This window comes from Lutjanus erythropterus, chromosome 19 (assembly GCF_056507025.1).
Source record: "Lutjanus erythropterus isolate fLutEry1 chromosome 19, fLutEry1.hap2, whole genome shotgun sequence".
Lineage (NCBI taxonomy): Eukaryota > Metazoa > Chordata > Actinopteri > Lutjaniformes > Lutjanidae > Lutjanus > Lutjanus erythropterus.
Genome location: NC_139335.1, coordinates 8,026,044 through 8,049,568, shown reverse-complemented (window position 1 = coordinate 8,049,568; position 23,525 = coordinate 8,026,044). Strand labels below are relative to the sequence as shown.

Genomic DNA, 23,525 nt, shown 5'->3' with positions numbered 1-23,525 from the left:
TTCATACTAAAGGCATGAACAGTGTGACAAAATCCCAGAATGTGGGGTGGAGTCTGTTGACTAATCAGAGGCCTTGCTTCTGATTTGTGTTTGACAGTGCTGAACCTTAGATGCATTGATAGATCAATGCACTGATCTCAACATGAGATTGCACGGCAAGCATCACATGACAGCGATATTGCGCTAATACAGTTATCGTCTCAGCCATTTCATACATGAAAACAAGTTTTGTTTTGGACAGCGGATCGATCAGCATGAGGATCAACATTCTTGCGTGTTTCTGATTGGAGGAATAAGATTTGTTCTAACCATCCCCGCTTCTAACCGTCCCCAGTCTACCCTAATATTATTTGCAGTGACACAGTAGGAGGCAATCAGATGCACAATATAATATAGACACTGTGGGGCTAAAACAGGAGGCAGAATTGTTTCCATGAACTCCATGATTCACTGACTACTTTAGTCATATCATGGAGATATTAAAAGGAAAAACAAACAGGATGAGGTCACTATAAACAGCGTGTTCCACAGAGCCTTTATTTATTTCCAATAAGATCAGTCAGTTGAGTGATGGGACTCAGACGTGAACATTAGGAAGGCGTGGCCAGTAATCAAAGTACCGGTTTGCAGGGAGGGCTGTCTGTGCGCGTCCTTCCTCTGGTTTTGGTCTCCGACCAGTCAGACACAGTGTGTCAGCTCAACGGGACCTGAGAGCTGCGCGCAGGACAGGACGAGCTGCTGGATAAAGCGCACCGGGTCGGCGCATGCATTTGCTCATTTTTCTTTTTTTCTTTCCCGTCTTTGATTCCGCGGCGCCTCTGATCGGATGCTGGATGCAAACCATCCCCGCGTCAACAACACACCTCTGACGGACGAACCATGGACAGTTTAGGCAGCCGCTGTAAGATTGTGGTGGTCGGGGACACGCAGTGTGGGAAAACGGCGCTCCTGCACGTTTTCGCCAAGGACTGCTATCCAGAGGTAGGTCTGTGTAAAAGTATGAACTTATTGTTTTTAATGTGAAGAGAAATGAGAGTGAGGGGCACTGGGGAAATGTAAAACTGAACAGTTGAACTTCAGCACTTGTTCAGTAGGTTTCATCCACCTGCTTACAGACGGAAACGTGAAAACGTAGAGAGAAGGCGCTGCTGGAGAGGGACTGTAATAAATGCCTGTAAAATCACTATTATAGTCCTGTGGTGTCAAAATGGACTTTTATTGAGTCTGCAGTACTGCAATAAAACTTTAAGGCGTTGTCTTCATCTGCTATAATATCACTATTTCTAAAATATCCCCACAGGGACTCACAGCACTAGATTTGCTATGAAATGTGTTTATTTTAGATTTAAAACAAGACAGATCATTACAAAATGATAATGAACAAAAATCTACCCACACTGGGCCTGTATAATAGTTAATATTGGGCATTTTTAAATGACATTCATGTTAGTTCAAGTAAGTGAGCCCCTCTGTAACAACTACCAATAATACACAATAAAAGACACTGCTAAAAATGTACTCACTGTGGGGTGAATATAGCACCAATACAATGGGTCAACTTGACCCAGTGTTGGTGGTATTTTTTATAATATTGTTGGGTTACTGGATCAAACATCCCCTCTGGTGGGTGAGTCTCTGCCCATTGGTACTGGGTAAAATGGATCCAGTATTGCATCGGTGCTAAATTGACTCCACACAAGGTAAATTTGCAGCACAGTGTTTTTCATTGTGTGTTTGGCCTGTTTTTTAGAAAACGGGTTGCATAACTTAATTAAATTTATCTTAATTTAATTTTAGGAATTTATTCCAGAGTAGAAAGGGCTCACTTGCTTGAGCTTATGTGAACGTCAGTTAAAAATGCCCATTATAAATCCATTATATCGGCCCAGTCTGGATAGATCATTGATAATTATTGAACTGGTGTTCTTTTTTTTAAGTATTTGCAAAAAAGATAAAACTACAGAACCCCAATATTGGCAAAATCTATGTCTGCTGCATCATTCAAAGGTAGAGTCTGCAGGATTTTGTCCGAGCTGTTCCTAAATGCATCAGGACGTCAAATACCCACGCACTGAATTGGCAAAACGTCCTGAGCAAAACAATGAGAAAAAATAAGGAAATACAGGCAGACGTGGTCTCTGCATATACAGACACCAGCACACACTTTTAGCAGATCATAAGTGGTGATTGAAAGGGATTATGATTGTATGAGACAAAGCATTGCTTTCTTTGAGAAAATGTTGCAGATTAGACCTTTAAACTATAATATTCCCTCTGTGGCTGTGTAAACACAGGCTTATCTTGTGCCTCTTTAATTTGTTCACTAAAATAAATGCTTTATTTTCAGAACTACGTCCCCACTGTGTTTGAAAACTACACAGCCAGTTTTGAGATAGACAAGCACCGGATTGAGCTGAATATGTGGGACACGTCAGGTAAGACAATTCCATATCATCTCTGTCTCTTAAAGGCTGCAGACATCACATCAATCCACTCCCAGCCCCACCATGGTGTCTGTCCCTGGCTGCGACCGTGGGAGGACTGCCTCCAAACTCCCCTCTCCAACTTTTCCAGCAGTCATCCCTTTGACAAATTGCTTTGACCTTGCCAACGTCACACGGATGTCTTTTGTTTTTATTTGTTTTTTTTTTAGCTCAGGGTATCTGCTATTTGTGACTTGTCTTTGCTAGGAACTTTGGTGCCAGTCGTTTCTCCTGGTGCCTTGTGTTTGCATTCCTTCCTGGTCTGTCCACTGTGTGTGGCTGGCTCTTCCCATGCTCTGGCCAGGGTCAGGCGACTGTCGGGGGAGAAAGGCGTGCGGGCGTGGATAATTGAGACAGGATGTGCCTAAAGGGACGAGTGACTGCCCTGACTGTTTGAGTGTGTTCATCAGAGTTTGACCGATGCTGTGGTTTGCTGTCATATCGGCTCATATTGGGCCAGATATTTGGCATGTTGTCATGTTGCTGGTTTAATTGAGCCACATTTCCAGACATACAGACAGTCACTTCATTAAAGGGTAACTTCTAACCTGGATGCTATTTTCCCACAATTTTGTGTCTATCACTGCATTTACATCTGGTCTTAAAACACTTGGTACTGTGTTCTCCGTCAGTCTTGGAGGTTTTGTTCATCCTGGTGACCAGCAATGTTGACTGAGAGACTACTGAGCCTGTTCCCGTTGCCTTTTTACAGCAGCTAACAGTTACGGTTGGCTACTTTAGAAAAAAAGCTAAAGCTATATCTGTCCATCAGGAAACTGTGTAATTAAATTGCATAGTAGAAGCGGAGCAGCCGGAGGACATCAGAGGAGACACCAGAAAATATTTTCTCCCTAAAATATGAACCAGTATCACCCAAATTAGTGAATTAAGTTATATAGTTGTGCTTTTTTTTAAATATGATGCCCCCAGAAATGCTGCAGTCTGTTCCAGAGCATGAAAGTTTTCCCTTTCTATATGGTCTGGTATTATCTTAACTGAGAAAGGAAAAAAGAGGAAAAAATAAATAATTAATTAATGCCCCTGAGAGCAGGGTGAGTCATCAAAAGTTTTTAATTGTTTTCCATAAAAAGAAAAAGAAAGAAAAAGTTTGAAAAACCATTAAAATACTTGAGAATATCTACAGAATAACTTTTTTGTCATTGTTGAGTCAGATACTGATGTATATGTGACGTTAAAGGGACAGTTCACCCCAGAATTGGAAATGTATGTCTTTCTTGGCCTGTAGTGCTAGTTGTTCAGCTACACTGCTTTGTTTTGCCTTCTCACCAACATAATTAGACTAAATTGTGCTTGCCTTGTGGTGCTCAAAGCACTTAAAAAAAAAAAAAAAGAATTGAAAAATTCAAAACCAATTATGACCCAGTTACTCAAGATAATATTCACAGACCTTGTTGTGAACAGTTTCATGCTCTTTCTGCAGTAGAATCTACCAGAACTATTTTCTTTCTACTAGAAAATAAATGCTTTGCTCACCGTAAGGTCAGTGCTACTTATCTCCATTATACTGGAGAGAAAGCAGACCTCTCCAAAATTTTGCAACTCACACCAAAAAACTCTGGATGATAAATAGCATTAGAGGCCAGGGGAAAAATAAGTTTTTTGATTTTGGGGAGAACTCTCCCTTTTAACTCTTTTTCAGACTCATTCATCAAAGCTTCAACTGAGAGTTTTAGTGAATTGTGATCCTGTAAATATTGTTTCAGGAGCTCTTCCCACCTGTATAAAACTCTAGAGGTATTAAAAATGTCAGATTCAGATATGTTGATGTTCTCAGAATAACAACTGCTGCTGACGTCAGTGAAAACGTTGTTGTTCCACAGACAGGAATCCATGTCGGCAGTGTTGTGCCATCAGAAGGGGACTTTCTCTGAAAGCGAATCATCCTTTCACTCTGTCCAGTCAATGACTTCTCTTGTGGTTCAGTGTGCGGATGGGCTTCTTGCTGGGGAAGTAGTTTTGGCCACAAGGCAGCCAGTTGCATCACTGAAACTCCTGCATAGAAAGCCTTGCTCTACTTTCATCCAGTTTGTCAGCATGGATGGATTAACTGCTCTGAGCTACCCTGAGATCTGCATCTCATCATAGTCATCCCAGGCTCCTGTTGACTATCTGACCAGCGACATGGCTGACCAGTCAGAGGGCTGGATATGGGGTCATTCCAGGGGGAATTCCATCTTTTACCATAAACATTCCCAAACCTAAAAGTATCTTCCGGGAGAGATGATGATGGGAGTGTTTTTATGTTTCATGGTCAGTCAGTGAAGGAATGTTGTTTTTCCTTGGACCTCATGCTGACCTGCAGAGTAAATCTGCTTTAGCCTGTCAGTCAGGGGTCGAGGTCCTCTGGGGCCCGGGGCCACAACTTAGAGGAGTTCCTTATCTTCAGGCTGTGAGAGCCTAATGATGTAGTGGGAATGTTGCGCTTCTGTCCATCTTTAAAAGCCTAAACCACCTTTGGCAGTGTTAGACTTTAATCTTCAGCCAGGAGCCGCCCACCCCACAACAAACATGACGTCACCCAACCCACAGGGCAAATGTGTGTGTGTGTGTGTGTGTGTTTGCTAAGCATGTGTGCTACTGCGTGTGTGTGCTTTCAGGGGTCCTTGTGTGGTTCTGCCATTATTCACTGATTCACAGCAAACACAGATGTTCATATTTTCTCTCAACAAGAAAAATAATTGGCTCACACTTGGATGAAAAAGGCTTTCATCTGAAGAAAATAGCATGTCTCCCCTCGTTCCTCTTTTAGAGTCTGATTTTTTTTTTTATTGCTTCACCCCCTCTTCTCCTTCAGCTCCCCTTTTCTGGCTTTGCTTTTTTAAAGAATCCTCTCATGTACACCACCACCCTCAGCAGCAGCAGCAGCAGTCACACCAGGCTCTTGGGCATGGTCACACCATGATTTATAACAGAGACATCTCAGACTGAAATCAATTTATTTCACTTGAATCGCCGTGATCAGAGGAATTATTCACAGAGGTGACGTAACGGTGTGACATGCTTTGGTATAGAGTTAAACTCAGGTAAACTCTGGCCTGTGAATTCACTCTGTGGGACACCTGCAAAACATCCTGACAGCACTGACCTTTGAGGGAACGGAGAACCGCAGAGTCCGAAATATAGGAACTTCTCATGGTAGCTGTGTGCCAAATGAAGAGCAATGCCAGCAGAGATTTTCCTCTTAGAACCCAGTTTTCTTTTAACAGAACTCGGCGCAAGCAAGAGAAGAACAGTACATCTAAATCAGCAATGAGATACTCTAAAGAAGAACCCTTCTATGGTGTAATGGTTCCACACAGAATGCTCAGAAGGTTTCTATCCACAATTTTTACACCTTCTAAGGGTGCTAACAAGAACCCACCCAGGGGATTCTTCCAAGACCCTTTTTATATTCTAGGTGTTTTATCTAGCACCCACCCAGGAGGTTCTACTAAGACTATTTATATTATTGTACAAAGAACCCCTGATGAAAGAGTTCTTCCAACAAGGTTTCTCTGGATTACAAAGAGCCCTTGATGAACCCTTTCTTCAGAAAATGGTTCTTCAGAAGCAAATGGCTCTGCGTAGAACTTCGGCCCATCAGGAAGAACCCTTATTTAAGAGTGAGTGCCTTCTCTTTTGGGGAAATAACCGAATTGTGCTGTTCCACATTCTGGTGGCTACAGGCTACAGAACATTTCACAGTTTCATTTGGACCTGACATTTGCATCAGTCAGTCCTCCACTTGCTCTTCCAGACCCGCAGCCTCATCCTCCTCAGATATACAGCTGTTTTCTTTCTGACAACCAAGCTTGCAGCCTCTTCACATAAAGTATTGTCTGCCTTTTAATTGCTGGTGAAGTCTGCCTGCTGTGGTCTGGCTCCGTTCACAAAGCATTATTGATCGCTATCCGAGGCAAGGCTATTTAAACAGCTTGCGCCTCGCCTGGTTCACATTTCTACGGCATGGTTAGATGTGTATTGCCATTAAAAAAAGCTCTCAGCATTTGTTGTTGTAGCATGCAAGTCCACCATTGATTAGTTTGGTCTCATTAATTCTGGTTCTTCCACAAGGTCTAGTCCTTGCAGGATGGGTGAGAACGGGTATGAGGTGTTTATCTAATTGAGGTCATTACTGAGTGTAAATCTCAGTGTCTGCATATATATGTGTGTGTGTGTGTGTGTGTGTGTGTGTGTGTGTGTGTGTGTGTGTGTGTGTGTGTGTGTGTGCTGTGGCTCTAAATGAATGGGTTTTTAAAGATGCATTAAACAAAAACAGTTTTGTGGCTTCTGGGAACCAGAGGACAACTTTCAGCCGCGCTTTGTACTCGGCTCTGCATTCAGCTCCAGACCATCTGGAGAATAAATCAATTAGAAAGTGATTGAATGAATTCCAATGAGCGAAGACACTGTATGTGTGTGTATTTATGTTACATGTGTGAGCAGCCACGTAGTGATAGTCGGTGTAATCTGTTACACTCTGGAAAATAAAAGTCCTGGCTAGAACCATAGGGTTGTTTGGCTTTTTGGTTCCTGGTAGAACCCTGACTAAAGGTTCCACCTCAAACCCTTTAACATGATTCTAGGTTCCCCCCACAGGAACCCTTTTATATCTCGAGAATTTTATCTAGAACCTTATTCAGGGTGTTGTACCCAGAGACGTGTTTACATTCCAAGACTTTTATCTAAAACCAACCCAAGGTGTTCTACCAAGAACTCTTTTATATTACAAGGTTTTCATCTAGAACCCACCCGGGGTGTTCTACTCAGAGACCCATTTATATTCTCAGGGTTTCATCAAAAACCCACCCAGAGGGATCTAAAAATACATTTTACAAGGGTTTCACCTATAATCCTCTTGTCCTCTGAGGGCTCTACAAAGAACCATGTTGTATTCTATCCTCCATCTTTTTTATCTAGAACCTGCCCAGTTTGATCTAGAACATACAGAGGGTGTTCTACCAAGAATGTTTTATACTCCAAGGTTTTTATTGAGAACCCCACCCAGGGTGTTCTACAAAGAACCCCTTTATTTGCCAATAGTTTCATTTCAAACCCACCCAGAGGGATCTAAAAGTACATTTTATAAAGGTTTCACCCCCACCCTCTTGTCCTCTGAAGGTTCTACAAAGAACCATATTGTATTCTATTGTCCATCTTTTTAACGATATATGTTGCCATTAATTGTTTTTTCAATATTTACATCAACACCAATCCTTTCTTCAATAATGGGGTATTTGAAGCATGTTGTTCTGGGTAGAACCTCAGCCTTGAGGAAGAGCCCCTTTGGAACCCTTATTTTAAAGAGTGTGTGTGTGTGTCTTAATTGACTTGTAAAGCAACCCCAGGCTGTTAAGTAGTCAAAATGTCAGCGTGGTTTGGTGATAACTTGTCGGAGGGCCATTAGCGATTACTGTCGAGGCTCACGGGGCCCATTGGTAGTCAGCCAGTCTGGGTTTTTTTACTGAGCCTGAGGCATTAACGCACTCTTCCTCTCTTCCCAATATGGTAAGGGTGCCTGGGAAAGACTCCCTCCAGCTTTGGCATCAGACTAATACCGTACTAAGAGGTGTGCGTGCTGTTTCTTACAAGTCCGAATCATGACAGGCTGGGTTTTCCCAAAACTTCCCACAGCAGTATGCTCCCGTCTCTTTCTGTTTTTCTTCTCTGCTGCCTCTCTAATGCCTGACCTGATTCTCACATGAAGACTGGAACTCTTACATTCTGTTCAGTCATGCTGGAGTGTGCTTTCAAGAGGCAATCCACAGGAATCTTGTTTTGCTTTTGTCTTTTGCTGACATCTTTGCTGCTAATCGCTCATGCTGTGGTGCTTTTTCCACTGTACTTCCCAGAATCGCTTGTCATTCGAACCACGTGTCCCCTCGCTCTTATCCTGAGAACTTCTGTCGATGAAATTTGAGTTTCTGTTGAGGTTCTGTGCATGATCAGCCTGATGTTGGCTATTGCCTCTCATTGTAACCACCCAATTCTTTCTCTATTTATTTCCAAACAAAGTGCTGTTGCTGCTGCTGGGAACATAAAACGCATCACTTGCTGTGCAGTGGAGGATTTTTCCTGCAATAGACCTGCCTGACACTGGGTGTTCACAACAACAAAATATAAAAGCTTTCATGAACTGGCTGCAGTTTGAAGCACCATTGTGGTGCATTCAGTATTCAGCATAGAAAGCAGAAAAAAAAACCCATGTGCTTATTTGAAAATGTCACTGTTTATTACTCCAAGAGATTCTTTGATAAAATTAACTCTCACATGAGTCCCATCTGTCTTCCTCTGTTAAAGGAACAGTTCACCCAAAAATCAAAAATGCATGTTTTTCTGCTCTAGTACTCATTATCTGTTTATGTCCATTGTTTTGCTGTGAGTTGCAGAGTTTCTTTTTTGAGATATCAGCCGTAGAGATGTGCGCCTTCTCTTGAATATAATCACAGTAGATGGCACTTGACTTGTGGAGCTCCAAAAAAACTAAATTTAAGAAATTCAACAGCAATGTCTCTTTCTAGGAATCATGACTGAGTCACTTAAGGTAACCCACAGACCTTGTTGTGATCAATTTCATTTAGGAACTACTTTCTTTGTAGCAGACAGATTCATATGTAAAGCGGCACCAGCGCAGGAGTTTCATGGCCTTTTGCTCCTCAAAAAATAATCTGCCCCGAGGCCGCTGTGGCTTTGATGCTCTGCCCACACTGCCCCAGCTGATTTCACTGTTTTCTCCTCTGCCTCTTTCCTGTCAATACAGTTTGTAGACACCAGTGTCTTCTGTTGAGAATCTGAATTCTTAACATCAAGTGAAACACTGTAGAAATAACCAATAGTGGGTTAAATTTTTAGCCTGTTATGAACATCTGGAAAACCACCAGGCGATTTATGACTACAGTTTGAGAAATTTGCAAACAAATTAAACAAGAAACTCTACATACTATAGGAAAAAAAATACTATTTATGTGGTTTTTCTCGCAGCTAATCACCACAAGTATCATAAGGAAGAAACTTTGAAAAAAGATATCGAACAAAATTCTCCATTAGTGGACTATCTTGAGTAACCGGTTCATAATTTCTGGAAAGAATGACTGGTGTTGAATTTTTCAAATGTATTTTTTTGTTCTTTGAGCGCCACAAGCCATTTAATCCTGGGAGAAGGCCGATATCTCTACAGCCATTACTCTGATTTTGGGGTGAACTGTTCCTTTAAAGTCAAGTGTCATGTTTTTTAATGGCTCATTTCTCATGACAAAGCTGTCTTGTGTTTTCTCAGTCAGAGGTGTGATTGTTTTTGTCTTGAAAGACGAGACACAGCGAGTGCGTAACACCACTCCCGGAGTCACAGTCTGGCTGCCTCCTTCCTCTCATACCAACTTCCCAACATTCCTGGTGTCTTTATGCTCTTTAAACTCCACATTCTCCGCGCGCTGGACCAGTAGGGCATCCAGAGGCCTGTAAAAACACGCTGAGTTCAGTTGGCTTTCTGCTCCTCAACACTTTCCGCTTGATTAATCTTTAATAGAGAATGAGTGAACTACAGCCACAACGCAGAGTAGAAATAAAACCAACAGACCCTCCCCCCTCTGCCCTCCAACCTACAGCTCACTGGAGCCAGAGGATGCTCAGAAAGTACTACCAGACCAGAGATCACAGAAGATAACATTATCTACTCTTGGCTGTTACACTTGGTCTGTTTGGCCTCCTTGAATAATGTTAACATTTAACGGTTAAAAACAAAAGGATTCACATTTTCCTTCTCTTTTCTCAAACTATTGGAGAATTAGAAGCTGCTAAGGTGGTTGCAGCCTGCTGGAAAGGCAGCTGCATGAAAGAGTAAATATACCTTTTGTTTATTTTTGTCAGCATCCTGAAGGGAGGATGACGACATCTGCTCAACTGTTGTTCACAAGCCTGAATGTATGCGCGGAGCCTAAGCCCTGAAAGTTGTTCCTGCTCTTTGCCTAACCAGCCCAGGGCGATAACTGCCTAAACGAAACCTGTTTTGATGATGCATAACAGGCTGGGAGGCACTCCCCTGCACAGGGGGAGAACGCCTGCATGACAGTTTCGGGTAATGAGTAAACAGAAGATAGTGCAAGCTTGGTGAAATACGGTAACTTAAAATAACTCTTTGTGCCTTCGTAATTAAACAAAGACATCCAGTGAAGAAGACTAGAAAGTCACTCCTTAGCAGTTCATCCTTACATGTGACATTATGTAATAGTGATGGTTCTTGCAATGTATTGATAAGTCTATACAACGTGTTTCTCAGACCCCAAGGCAGTGTCTTTGAATTGCTTTTTTTCCGACCAATAGTCCAAAACCCAACATGGCTGTAGACTCATGAAGCATGACCAGGCACATCAGGTGTAACATTTTGTGATGTGTTTGTGAAAAGAACCCATGTACACATTTAATGGAAGTTTATAATTTGGTGGCTGAAGTGTGAGTGCTAGAACAGCAGTTTGTTTGACATGTGACTGCCATGTTGGATTTTTGCAAGGGTTGGAAATAAACTTGGTCCTTTGTGCCAGGTCTCCAATCTCCATTGACAGCTCTGGAATGCCTGTGAAGGTATTTTTGGAAAGGGGGGGTGCCGTTCTGTCCTCTGGGACCTTACAAGCTTGACAGAAGAATCTCAGAGAACATATTCCGGCTCCTCCTCGACTCTCATCCCCCTGGCGTCAAGTTTGGGATGAGCCTGCAGCCTCTCTGGCAGGCTGAACCTGATAATCCCAGGGATTACAGTTAATGGTTGGAGCCCACAAAGACGTTTTACATATGAGAAATCAAACGGCAAGCGCTGCGTGAGGTGAAGTGGATTTGCAGTCTTTGTGTGTCACTGTACTGCGAAATGAACACACCACTTTTACAGCTCTACACACGTTATTATTATTCAAATGTTTTTCGAGTTTTTAAACCGTTGTGCTTTTGTGCAGTGTTTGAAAATAGACAACCTGTGCAAACACCTGATGTTGTGTAATTTAGATTAAAATGCAGAATGATGTTGTGAGCCAGTGATCCGATGAATATCAATATCAGGCACCAATACTGGATCAGATTGGTCCCATCTTGAGGTGCCAGACCGAGAACTTAAAGAAGAGCCTTGGATGGTGCGTTTAAAGTGCTCAAGTGTGAGATGTACCATCACCTCATCCACCCAGCATTAATGGGATGGTACTGCCTTCTTCCAGTGTCAAATGGTCGATGCCAAAGACAATTAAAAGTCTCTTTTATGATGCTTTCATGCGACGTGACTGTCTGGTATTGTGTTGAATGTAGGTCAGCACGATATTGTGAAAAAGTCATATTTTAATATTGCGATTGCAATGTGTGATACAGTTACTGGAAACGTTCATTTTTGCATTAATATTTTCATTTTTGGTATTAAAACCCCCTATGAAAATTGTCATGATGTGACATTTTTGGGGGTCTGTACCAAACAAACATGCTTTATTTCATCTGTGATGTTTTTATGTGAAGCAACAGCTGTAGCACTGAGCCCAAGGCAGATTTCCCCTCAGGGACAATAAAGTTTAATCAGCTCTTCTCTAACTAAAAAGAATCAGTCATCTAGCCAATATTGTGGGAAACGCTAGAGCCTCTACCTGATTTGATGATAATTGCATCTCGTCCGGCACTACACCAAAGACAGAAGTCAAAGGGGTTAGGAACAATATCTTTGCTGCAAATGATACACACATTTTATAGCTGACGATTTTTGTGACTTCTGAACTGACAACTCATAAAGAGTCTGTAAAACCGCATGTAAAAAACTTCCTTTAGTTGATTATAATTATTTTAATTCACTCAGTAATGCATGCAAATACATGTATTTCAGCTCCAAATAGGAAAATAATGTAGTGACCATTTGCTTTTCCTAAACAAGCGCTGAGAGGCTGTTGAGAGCCCTAAATGTGCAGGTTTTTCATTAAACAATTACTAAAATGTATTTTACAGCTCATGAAACATAATTGCTCCACAGTTACACATGAATGCATATAACTAAAATCACATCCACAGAAATACAGATGCATCCATACCTCGTATTGTAAATAACTGTAATTATTTTTGGATTAAAATAACACGTCTCCTCTGTGTTCTTCCACTCCTCCTATATGCTTCCTCTCTCCCTCTTTGCCGACGGTCTCTGGCTCTAAACTTCTTGAATAATGATGGTCTCATGCACAGCGCTGCAGTTCATTGCACTCTGACTCTCTGAGTGGGTTTGTGTGACATTATGGAAACTGTGGAGGGCAGCCGGCAGTCCTGGCTGCTGGGCTGGAGGTCTTGCTTCTTGAGCAGGCGAGCAGCTGTGCTCCATCCCTGGAGCTCAGCTCTCCGTGAATCATAATCTTAGACTATTACACAAAGAATCCCAGACTATTACACCAAGGGTCAACAAGCTGAGGAGGAAATGACTGCCCATATGTTATAGGAGCTGCAAGAGGACATGAAGAAACAAAGGAAACTACACTTTTGTAAATAAGGTTTAACCCAGAACCCCCAGTGAGAAGTTCTAAAGAGGACACTTCTATGGTGTAATAATTCTACCCAGAACCTACTGAGGTGATCTACTGACCTGTTTATATTCCAAGAGTTTTATCTAGAACCCACTCATGGGGTTCTACCAAGACCCTTATATATTATAGTAAAAATAACTTTTTGTCAAAAGAGTTCTTCCAGGATCTCAACAATCCTTGAAGATCTCTTTCTTCCAACAATGGTTCTCTGGATTACAAAGAACCCTTGATAAAGAGTTCTTCACATGCAAATAGTTCTGAGTGTAATGTAAACCCTTCAGGGAGGGCATGAGAAATGTTAAATTGCATGACAGTAAAATGTGCACAGTAAGGTCTCTTGAGGTGGATTGTCAGTTATCTTTTTTTCTCTGTGCTTTTATTGGTTGATCTTCTTCATCTCAGATAGGCCATTAGTCAAGGCGGCTGCTGAAGCTCGGCGCTGAGGTCACCAGCAGTCAGGGGCCGCGTTAAGCAGGGGGTGGGCAGAAGTGCTGCATGAAAGCGAGCCAGCCACACTGACAGGAACACACAGGCTGTAATTACCGCACAGAATATGCTCTCCTCGGAGACACAGTGAAACACACACACATGAACAGAGACCTTCACTCACACAAATGCCAAGTGCAGGATGCCCCACTGCACCACACAAGCATATACCCTCCGTTCAGCCTGTTTTTACACGCTTACAAAACGTCCTGAGCATCGCATACGTCCACCCGCACATAAACAGTGAAACAGGCACTCTTGGGGCCTCCGTAGGATACAGCAGCTTCCCCGTCCCTCTGATCTCTTATCTCTGTCAGAGGAGCCTGTAAATGTGAGCATGGATACAGCGATGAGCCGAGAGCCACCACACATTCCTTCCCCACGTCTCAGCCCCCGTGCACTGTCAGCTTAATGCTGAGCACCAGGCAAAAGTGTATAATCTGCTTAAATAGCATGTCCACTGCTGAACAGCACTGCACACTGCTGATAGGCTGTATATGGCTTTTACTTAGCTAATGTGCCAATGGTATAATCAAAGTGATAAGTTATTAGGGAATGAACATTAACTGGACAGAATTGAAAGGAGTCTTTTGGTGCGTCGTGAAGTGAAAGAGCACTTAATGCTTTTGATGAGCTCACACTGACTCAGATTACAAGCAGTGTCTTAAGTCCTGCCATGCTGTGCCACTAACAGAGGAGGATGGAACTATTATGACTGACATGGAATAAAATGATGATATAAACTCTTCTGTTGCCAAGCTTAAAGGCGACAGGGATACAAAGAAGCCGATATAAGAATAAATTGTAATTAGAAGTAGGCAATGCACAATAAAGACATTGTCACCATTATTCAGTATTCATTATTCTGAGTCATACTTGTTTCCACTGTTTATCCTTTTGGCCTGTATTCAGTTGAGTACAGTACAAAGACAAGATAATTAAAGTTCAAACTGTTTCACTTTGTTGTTTTGTGTATATTTACACTCATTCTTCAGAGTTTGATGGCCTGCAATAGCTTCCAAAAAACCGCGGCATGTTTACCACTGTGATTAAAAGAAAGGCTCTATTAACAACACTCAGTCAGTGTTTGAGAACCGAGGACGCTGATTGTCAAAGTTTTAAAAGTGAAATTCTTTCTCATTCTTGCGTGATATATGACCCGAGGTGCTCGACAGTCTGGTGTCTCTGTATTTTGTGCTTCATAATGCACCACACATTTTCAGCGGGAGACAAGTCTGGACTGCAGGCAGGTCAGTCTGGTAGCTAAACTCTTTTAGTACGAAGCCACACTGTTGTAACACATGCAGAATGTTTCCTGGCATTGTCTTGCTGAAATAAGCCTTCACAGATGTGACAGTTACCCATGATGCCATGGGCACTAACACACCCCCATACCATCACAGACGATTGTTTTTTAAGTTAGCACTGGTAATAATATAGACAGTCCTTCTGCTCTTTAGCCCGGAGGACACGACTTAACACGATACGACACGACACTTAACTGAACTGACAAAGTTTATCAGTTTGAGCCTTAAATATCTTGTATTTGCAAATCATTGCATTCTGCTTTTATAGCTCACATACTGTTGTATATACATGGATAATCGCATTCATACTACAGAAGGACAGTATTACAGATGAACAGCAGTTTTTAGCACTGTTGCCTCACAGCAAGAAGGTTGTCTGCCCAAATCCCAGCTGGGTCAGGGCCTTTCCGTGTGAAGTTTGCATGTTCTCCCTGTGTTTGTGTGGGTTCCCTCCAGGGAACACGTATGTTAGCTTCATTCTCCTGTTGGTGCACAGTGCTAAACTGTTGCTGCCTGCTGCTCTTAAAGACTTTAAATGCAGAGAATGAATTCCCCCACAGGGATCAATAAAGGACAACTTAGGATTCAGAAGTTAGCATGCATGGGCATTACATCCGTATTGATATTTTTAAAAGCAAACTCAAGACCTAACATTTTGGTCTGGCCTTGGATTGAACTTTATCTATTTATTGTCTTTTTATTTATACATTTTAGTCTTACTAGTCATTATTACTAGTCATTCATTATAATTAACTTATTTACTTATCTTTTATTCTCTGGATTGTTTTCCTTTTATTATCTGACCTTTGCTTTTTCTTTTAATATATTATTATTTTATTGTGTGTTTGTAACTTTTCACTCACTATTTATCTACTTTTTTGGAGTTTTTATTAATTTGTTTATTTATTTTAATTTATTTCCTTATTTTTTAATTTTTAGTTTTGTTTATCCTGCATCTGGTTTCTTCATTTATGACAGCGTTTCCTCAGTTCCACTTTATAATGAGTGCTGTTCTCGTTTTAGTGCTTTATCAATTACAAAGTCATGGCTGTGGGCGTGTGTGTGTGGGAGGGAGGTTATTGTTTTATTGTGTGAAGCGCTTTGTTTTACATTCTATTTGTGTGAAAAGTGCTACATAAAATAAAGTCTGATTGAATTAATGATATCATATCAGCCATGCTAACTTATATACAGGAGGTATATAAATACATCTAGTTTATTGGTGTTGATCAAATTTAAAGCCGCTGCAAGGAAGGCCTCTTCTTGTCATAACCACAAAACATGTCAAAAAGTTGCCCAAATAAAAATCTCCTTCCAATTCTTTTTAACAGGGTCACACACTTACCACTGTAACTTTGTAACTTTGTCTGGCAAAATGTTAACACAGGCTTGTTTCATCTGATTTCAGGGAGAATCCAACCTGGATTACTAAAATAGAAACAGCCAATCTTATTGCTGATGGACTTGTTTGCTTATATAAGTCATATAGAAACATCAATATTAAATAGAGACTGTTTCATAGCTAGTTAAAAACTCCTTGTAGTAACTTTTTTATATAGTTAATTAACTCAGGAAAACACATAAAGTTTTAAATCCCCTAAAAACTTTAATTATAGTCTATAGTACCAACTCCTGAGGGGAATTTCTGGCTATTCAGCCATTAAATGTTCACCAGCTACACGCTGACTGTGTCTGTCTGTCTGCTGTTGCTGGTGCTGATCGGGTAGTGCACAGTGGGTTGTCAGAGCTGAAATCAGCTGCCTGCTGTGGCCAAAAACACACCATGAACCAAAACAGTACAGCTGTGGGCCAGAGAGCTAAACAACGAGCTGAAACGCACTATAAGGCTGAGTACAGCGGAGGGGAGCTGCGGATTCAGGTGCTGATTCTCTGGTTCATCACTGTGAGCGTCATTTGATACTGTCAACCAAAGTTTGCAACAGTATCCCAGATGCAGGTAAAGCAGCATGGGTTTGTTTGCATCATTGAAGACTGTGACCCTGCAAAGGACATGGTGCCTTTTAAATGTAACACTGAAATAATTTCAGCGAGTGAAACAGTACTTTTTGAACATATTTTCAGGACATTTCAACAATACTATGATAGATGTAACATGCAGTAGATGAGCCTAACACATAGCATAGTTAAGTATGGCTAACAAGAAAGAAAAAAGTTGACAGAGATTCCAAAAGGACCAGGACTTAGGAAGAGCCAATTTCAGTCACTATAATATTAAATTTTCATACCGTTTCAGTCCTGCATGGGTCTGGTTTTGCGAACCTGCCTGCACCCGCAAAACTGAGAACCACAATTGACCCGTTACCCGCAGTTAAACACACATACACAGTCGCTCGATTGTGTTCTCGACTGGCACAGCCCTTGTGCTCGTGCAGCTGTCAACGTGCTCCCAAAATGACGACGAGCCTAGCTTGTGGCTATCAAAAGCTAACACTTTAAAAGACTTTTTACAAGCAGCAAAGCCACCGACAGCGTTATTCTTACAGTATTTGAGCTTAGTTTAGTTTAAACATCCAACTTGGCCTTTGATGATGTATTGTCCACAATTTGGTATCCTCCACTGGCTAATTTTGCCTTTATGTCATCAGTTTTAGCTGTCAGAGGGCCAAAAGTTGTGTCCTGGCAGCTGATTAGGCTTGATATTACTATATTACCAAATATAAATGTTAAAAATATTGCACAATCATCTGATTTTTCCAGGGGAAAAATAGATACTATTGTATTGCAGGTGTTTTTCACCGATTGCACAACCATTTTGGGGGTCACCATTTGAGTACCTGACCCAGTGCAGGACTCTATACCGTTTCATCTAAATTTGATAAATTGTTATGATAAAAATGTTGTTTATAGTTGCTTTAACAAACTTTACTGATTGGTCTCCAGTTAAAAGACATTGTAAAGTGAAAGAGAGATGGTTGCAACTGATTAAAAAGACAAATATGCATGTGTAATGGATGAGCGTGAGTGCATGTATACATGTGTTTGGGCATGTGTGTGATTGAATGGGTTTGTGTTTAGGAATTCCAACTGCTTTGACCCCTGACCTCTCCTATTGTCTCTCAGCTGACCAGAGGCGTAATGGGGGCTGATGAGGGACGCTGGGGTGGGAGCCAGGGCACAATGAAGCTGGAAAGCGGAGCAGCTGCTTCAACCAATAGGCAAACAGATTGGGGGAGTGAGTTAAAGCATGGAAGGCGTGGGGGTGCTGCCCTCAGAGCATGTTAAGAGAGCAGCAAGTGTTCACTAGATTGAAAACCGGGGAAGGGGACAGAAGGAGTAGACAGAAGGAGAAGGGGGCATCTGTGCTTTTCCCACCCCCAACCGCCACCCCACCCTTCCAGGCTTTTTGTTGTGTGTAAGGTTTGTCGGTGACACCCTTGGGACCTGACCCACTGGGGTCCTCGGGGATGCAGATACACAAACGCCAACTGTGTCACACTTTTAAACCACTGCTGCACTCTTGTTACATGCCAAACAATGAGCTGCATATGGCGATATAAGTAATCCTGTTGGGGATTTAATGCCGTGTTTTGTCTGTTGTATTCAGAGATGGAGGAAGCATGCTTTAATTGTGCAACCTCAGTCTTCATTGACCTGAAGTAACATGATGTATGGCACGATGCAAAGGAGTCCATTGACACAGCAGGAAGTTATCGATGCTAAATGGAGTAACTTCACAGGCTCTTCATTTTCATATTCTACATAACCCCACTACATTGTTATTCATACTAAATTTTCTAGAAGATTATGATATATTCTACAGATTAAGCTACCCAACAGTATATAAAGTATTTAAAACTCCACTTTTCCCTGCTGCAACATCCTTATGCATTAATGCAAAAGTAATCATAATCCAATAATATATAGTTCTGAGATGGGTAATTTTGAGGTATATTTTGATGCCAATGCTTACTTATCTAAGTAGGAGTTTGGATGCCACTACGGAGTGAGAAAGTGAAAATTAGGACAGCTTAACGGGTAACCAAGGTAGGAGAGTTTATTTAAGATTTTGGGAAGTTGGGATACTTGTGCAATAAATGTTCCTATCTTAAGTTAGGATAGGAACTGTTCATCGCTAATGATTTTTTCATGTCCTAACTCTAATTGCCATGGTTACCAAAGAGTTCATATAGTATATGAACATATAGTTTGGAAAATCTGTAATGGGGCCCCTGAATACCTCGTCCACCGCTGGTAATGTGGTTACATTAGCACATTATATCATTATAATGCCCCAGCACTGTTCATCTGTTTGGAAAATTGACTTCAACAAGAGAAGAGATACAAACTAATGTGCCCTGGCACTGAACCAGGCATTTGTTCCTGTCCAGCAGCAGCGGCAGCAGCGACAGCAGTGAATGCCTCAGTCATCCAGCCCGACAGGAAACCCACCCAGGGAACTGTGGCTCTGTGTGTTTTATCCCCGTCCACTCTCTCTACTGAGTGCAACAGAACCCGATGCAGCGCCAGCTTTGATCAGCCCACTTCAAACAGCCACACTGACTGGTTCTGCTGCTCCCAAAGCCAGCGCTCGGTCCCTGCGGCCCCCCTCCCCCCCACCTCCACGGGAGCAAAACCCTCTCAGCATCCGTCTGCAGCCCATCCGAGCGTAAGGGGATACAGGCAGAGAGGCCGTCTTTCACCTCCATCCTTCACACCCCACCCCCCGCCTCCCCACCTGCACCTCGCTCACACACACACTCTCGACAGATCCCATCATTTATGGATGACTTTATTTATAAACAAGATCCAGTGTGCTCTCTGTCTCGCTGCTGCTGCTTTTGTGGAAGTGAAATTGCTCTTGAAGTAGCGCCATGTCTCCCTGTTGGCCTCCCTGGGGGGTAGCAGAGTGGGCTGGGAGATAGATAGCACTGTGATAGGGATGTGTTTGGATGGTTATGCACTGGAGGAAGTGGAGTCGATGGAGCAGAGGATGTCCTTTTCCACTCGCAAGTTTTTCTCTCATATGCCTGCCGAGCTGCTGTCTGAATATTCGCACTTCTGCTTTCATATCAGACAGACAGCTGTGGACAGAGAAGCTGCAGTTATTACAAGTTTTAATGAAAATCCTCGAGCCGGAGTACAAGTTTCGAGAGCAGAGTATGAGATTGAAAGATGTGTAGGAGTGGAAATAAAGGATGTGATCTCTGCTGTTTTACAGGTGAAAGAGATGGATTTGAATACTAAGCGTGTGTATGTGTGAGGTGACAGAAGTCTCCGAGGAGGTCTGGGAGCTTTTCAGCGCAGAACTCATTGTGCCATGGCAATCACCAGTACTTGGTCAAAGAATTAGAGTGGGTGTCTAATGCTGGCAGGAAACCTTTTGGCGTGTTCTCAAAGACTTTCGAAAATGGTGCTGTAAAACAAATACAATACTCGATGCAGCTTGAAGTTTTTTCAATTATTAGCATCCTTGCCAAACGGAGTCACTTAATAAGCTGCAGGTCTTTACGGTTTTAGCCAAACATTTTCGCACTATAGGCCTGGGTGATATAACTGAAAAGTCTGTCGCAATAGTGAAGTGTCATAGCAGTAGATAATGATAACTGACCAAAAGTTGTGTAATCCAAAAGGTGGAAGCAGCTGAGGTGATAAAATAAGTTTGTTGTTTGTTAGTCGGGAAGATATTCCTGCAGTTTACATACAATGGTGTTTTCCATCCATCCATCCATCCATCCATCCATCAATCCATTTTCTTTCACGGGTCATGATGGTATCAAGCCGAGCATGACGTCCCTCTCTTCAGCAACGCTTTTCACCTCCTCCACCTCAGCTGGCACCTTTTGATGTGAAGGCGGAGCGGTCGCTGTGGGGCAACCCAACAACACATCTGTTAAATGATTGGCTGTTTGCTTGTTACTCCCCATTATCATGGGATATGACAGGCTATAGATATGAAGTGTGGCGAATTTGTTACTTGCTGTTGTGGTTGTTGTATTTAATGCATTTAACGGAAACTATCTTTATTAAACTTGTTTCTTACTGATAGATATCACTATCGTTTTATCACTCAGGCCTAATATCTCTTATCCATAGACATGTACTGCCTTTGCTTGACTTGGTTTGACTCTGCACATCAGCCCAGCATGGCAGGGATTTGCATCTCTATTGCAACCAAGCTTCCCACTTGAGGGTGTGTCTTTTAACTCGTCACAAACTTAGCTCATGTCAAATGGTTTTGAAATGGTGTATTAGTACTTCAATTCTTATAAATTCCCTCTCTGTTATTTTGTTATTGAAATATTTTTATTATGATGCAGTGAAATGAGGAAATGTTGGGGTTTCATCAACAGTAACTTAAAACGACTCATATACAGCTGAAAATAAACATAAAACAGCAAAATAAAGCAGATACCAGAAAGAGGAACAGGGATGCAGGAGAGAAACTAAACTTAAAACCACAGAGATTCAGTCAGAAGCTACAAAATTAGTGAGAGCTGAACACACAGAGAGTTTTAAAAACATCTGTCTTTCTGCTTTCCTGCACAGACGTGAGTTCAGTTTCTCAACGTGCTGATTTGATGAGGAGAAGAGTGAGACGCAGTTGGTGAGATGTCTCCACAGCTCACTTGGAGGCGGGTCCAGCACGCTTTGACACTCTAGAGAAGGTCCACCTCAGTGCAAATCTGTTAGGGCAAAGATCCTAATCCAACTTTTAAGATGTAAAACTGTATATTCGAACTGGCCTTTTTTCTCTGAAATCTGCTTTTACATGTTCAATTTGAGAAACCAAATAAAAAGTAAACAGACTTGCAGTCAGTGTTTGGAATATCAGAACCAGCTGGGGTCCAACACTGACTGCGCGATTGAGCGGTAAAAGAGATTGTGCAAAGAACAGACAATCTTTAAGTCAGCATCTGGCCCTCTTTAACCGGCTCCTGTCTCTCTTTTTTTTTTAACTGTGTTATTTGGTGGATCTTGTCCAAACAGTCTGCTACTGCTGCGTTAACGAGACTCAACGGTTTTGGTGTGAGAGTTTGAGGAAACACAGAATCAGATAAAAACAGGTTCTGCGTGTGCTCCCTGCGCACAGCCAGCAGCCGTTCACAGCTACTTGACTCCCTCACACAAACAAACGCAGGGTAGTGTTTGTACTGTAACATCCAAACACACGAATATCTCCAAGGAATTAAAAGTGTCACTGAGGGCTGCGCCAGTGTAGATTGCCACGCCAAATCTGAAGTCATGTCTGAAACAGTCAGAAGAAGAAAACCAAAGACGAGATATGTTTGGTATTTTTTTCTTTTAAAGCGAGACAGGGAATATATAGATCGACAGAGGAAGTGAGCAACAAAAGAAGCATAGTGATCTTTAAAAGCAAAGCGCAACATGAACCAGACAGACAGAGAGATCAAACAACAGGAGATGAAATGCATAGCTATATCTCTGGTGGAATGAGAGTGTGTCTGTGTGTGTGATAATAAAAGAAGGGCTGGGGGGGCGGGGTGAGGAGAAACTGAAAGCGGACACACTACATTTCCATACCCCTGGGGCGAGGAGCAGGAGACAGACAGTAATGCCACTCTGTCCCCTGCCTGAGCTGTCAGCGCTGCGGCCGGGCCTCGCTTTTCAACCTGCGATTGGACAACAGACACAGGCATTAACTCCTTGGCAGCGGAGCTCAGAGCAGATCAGTGGAAGGTGCTCAACGCCCTTCAAAGGCTGCACTTCCTCCAGAGGGAGAGGCGCAGGGGCTTTGATCAATATCCCCCGTGTGAAGGCTGCAGACATGGAAGGTTAATGGCCATTTAACCCAGTGTCACCTCCACTGTCCCAGCTGTGTGCTAATGCCTTTGAAAACTTGACACAACCATCTCTATTGCAGATCAACAGCTCTATTTGTGTGTGTCTTTGTGCGTTGTACATGCACTTGCACATCCTGTAAGTCAAACTTCATGAGATTTAAGCCCCAGTCCAGAGTGCAGGCCGGCTGAGGTTGCTTCATTACAGGCTTTTTAATGATTTTTCACTCATGGATTCATTGCCTCAAGCTTCTTATATATATAAGGCTGTGGCAATTATAGTGTGTTGAGTGTATCAAAGCTGTAAGTGTTCTGTTTATGTCATTTGCTGCTGCATATTGCACAAAATCTAGCCAACATTTCATGCGGTGGCGTAATCTGAAAGTCACAATTGCAATATTACCTCCCAGGTTCAATATTTCACACATGCAGTATAGAGCCTATATCACTGGACATGTTGAAGTTACATCACAAGAGAATTAAATACCTGCAGCCCAGCTGTCCCCCACTGTTACATACAAGGTAGAACACTGAACGCTGGAAACATAATTTTTCCTTCTGACGAAATAATGAATCAGTTTGGATTATTTGAAGCCAACCCTCCAGATTTTCCCAGGACACGCCTGAGGATCACAGTTCTCTGGTATTTCTCACGATTTCTGACAAATTTTCACTTTTCATCAACACAACCTGTTTCTGACACTGTACAGCATGTACAAGCCCCAGACAACTTTAAAAGTCAACTGTTTCCACCTAACAAAACAGCAAACGAGACTTTTAAAAACAGATTTTAAAATCTGCAGCAGCGATTTGGTTTTAGGGGCAAAAAAGTAAATGAAAGAAAGAAAATTGATGAATATTAGTTCATGCCAGAGATTTATGCAGATCCATGTTAGAGAGGTCAATTATTCTGCATTCTTTCCTGGGAATTAAAAGTAAAATTAATGCAATGAGTGTACTTTG

At 42.1% G+C, this 23,525-nt stretch overlaps 1 protein-coding gene across 1 annotated transcript in view; it reads left to right on the top strand.

Moving 5' to 3' along the window:
• Positions 1-629: 629 nt before the first annotated feature.
• The window catches only part of rnd2 (Rho family GTPase 2), a 42,459-nt gene continuing 19,563 nt past the window's right edge, over positions 630-23,525 (top strand). The window contains exons 1-2 of the mRNA XM_084743592.1: positions 630-981; positions 2,348-2,435. Coding sequence (XP_084599718.1) covers positions 880-981; positions 2,348-2,435 — 190 coding nt within the window. The 5' untranslated portion in view covers positions 630-879. The remainder of the gene's footprint in view (positions 982-2,347; positions 2,436-23,525) is intronic.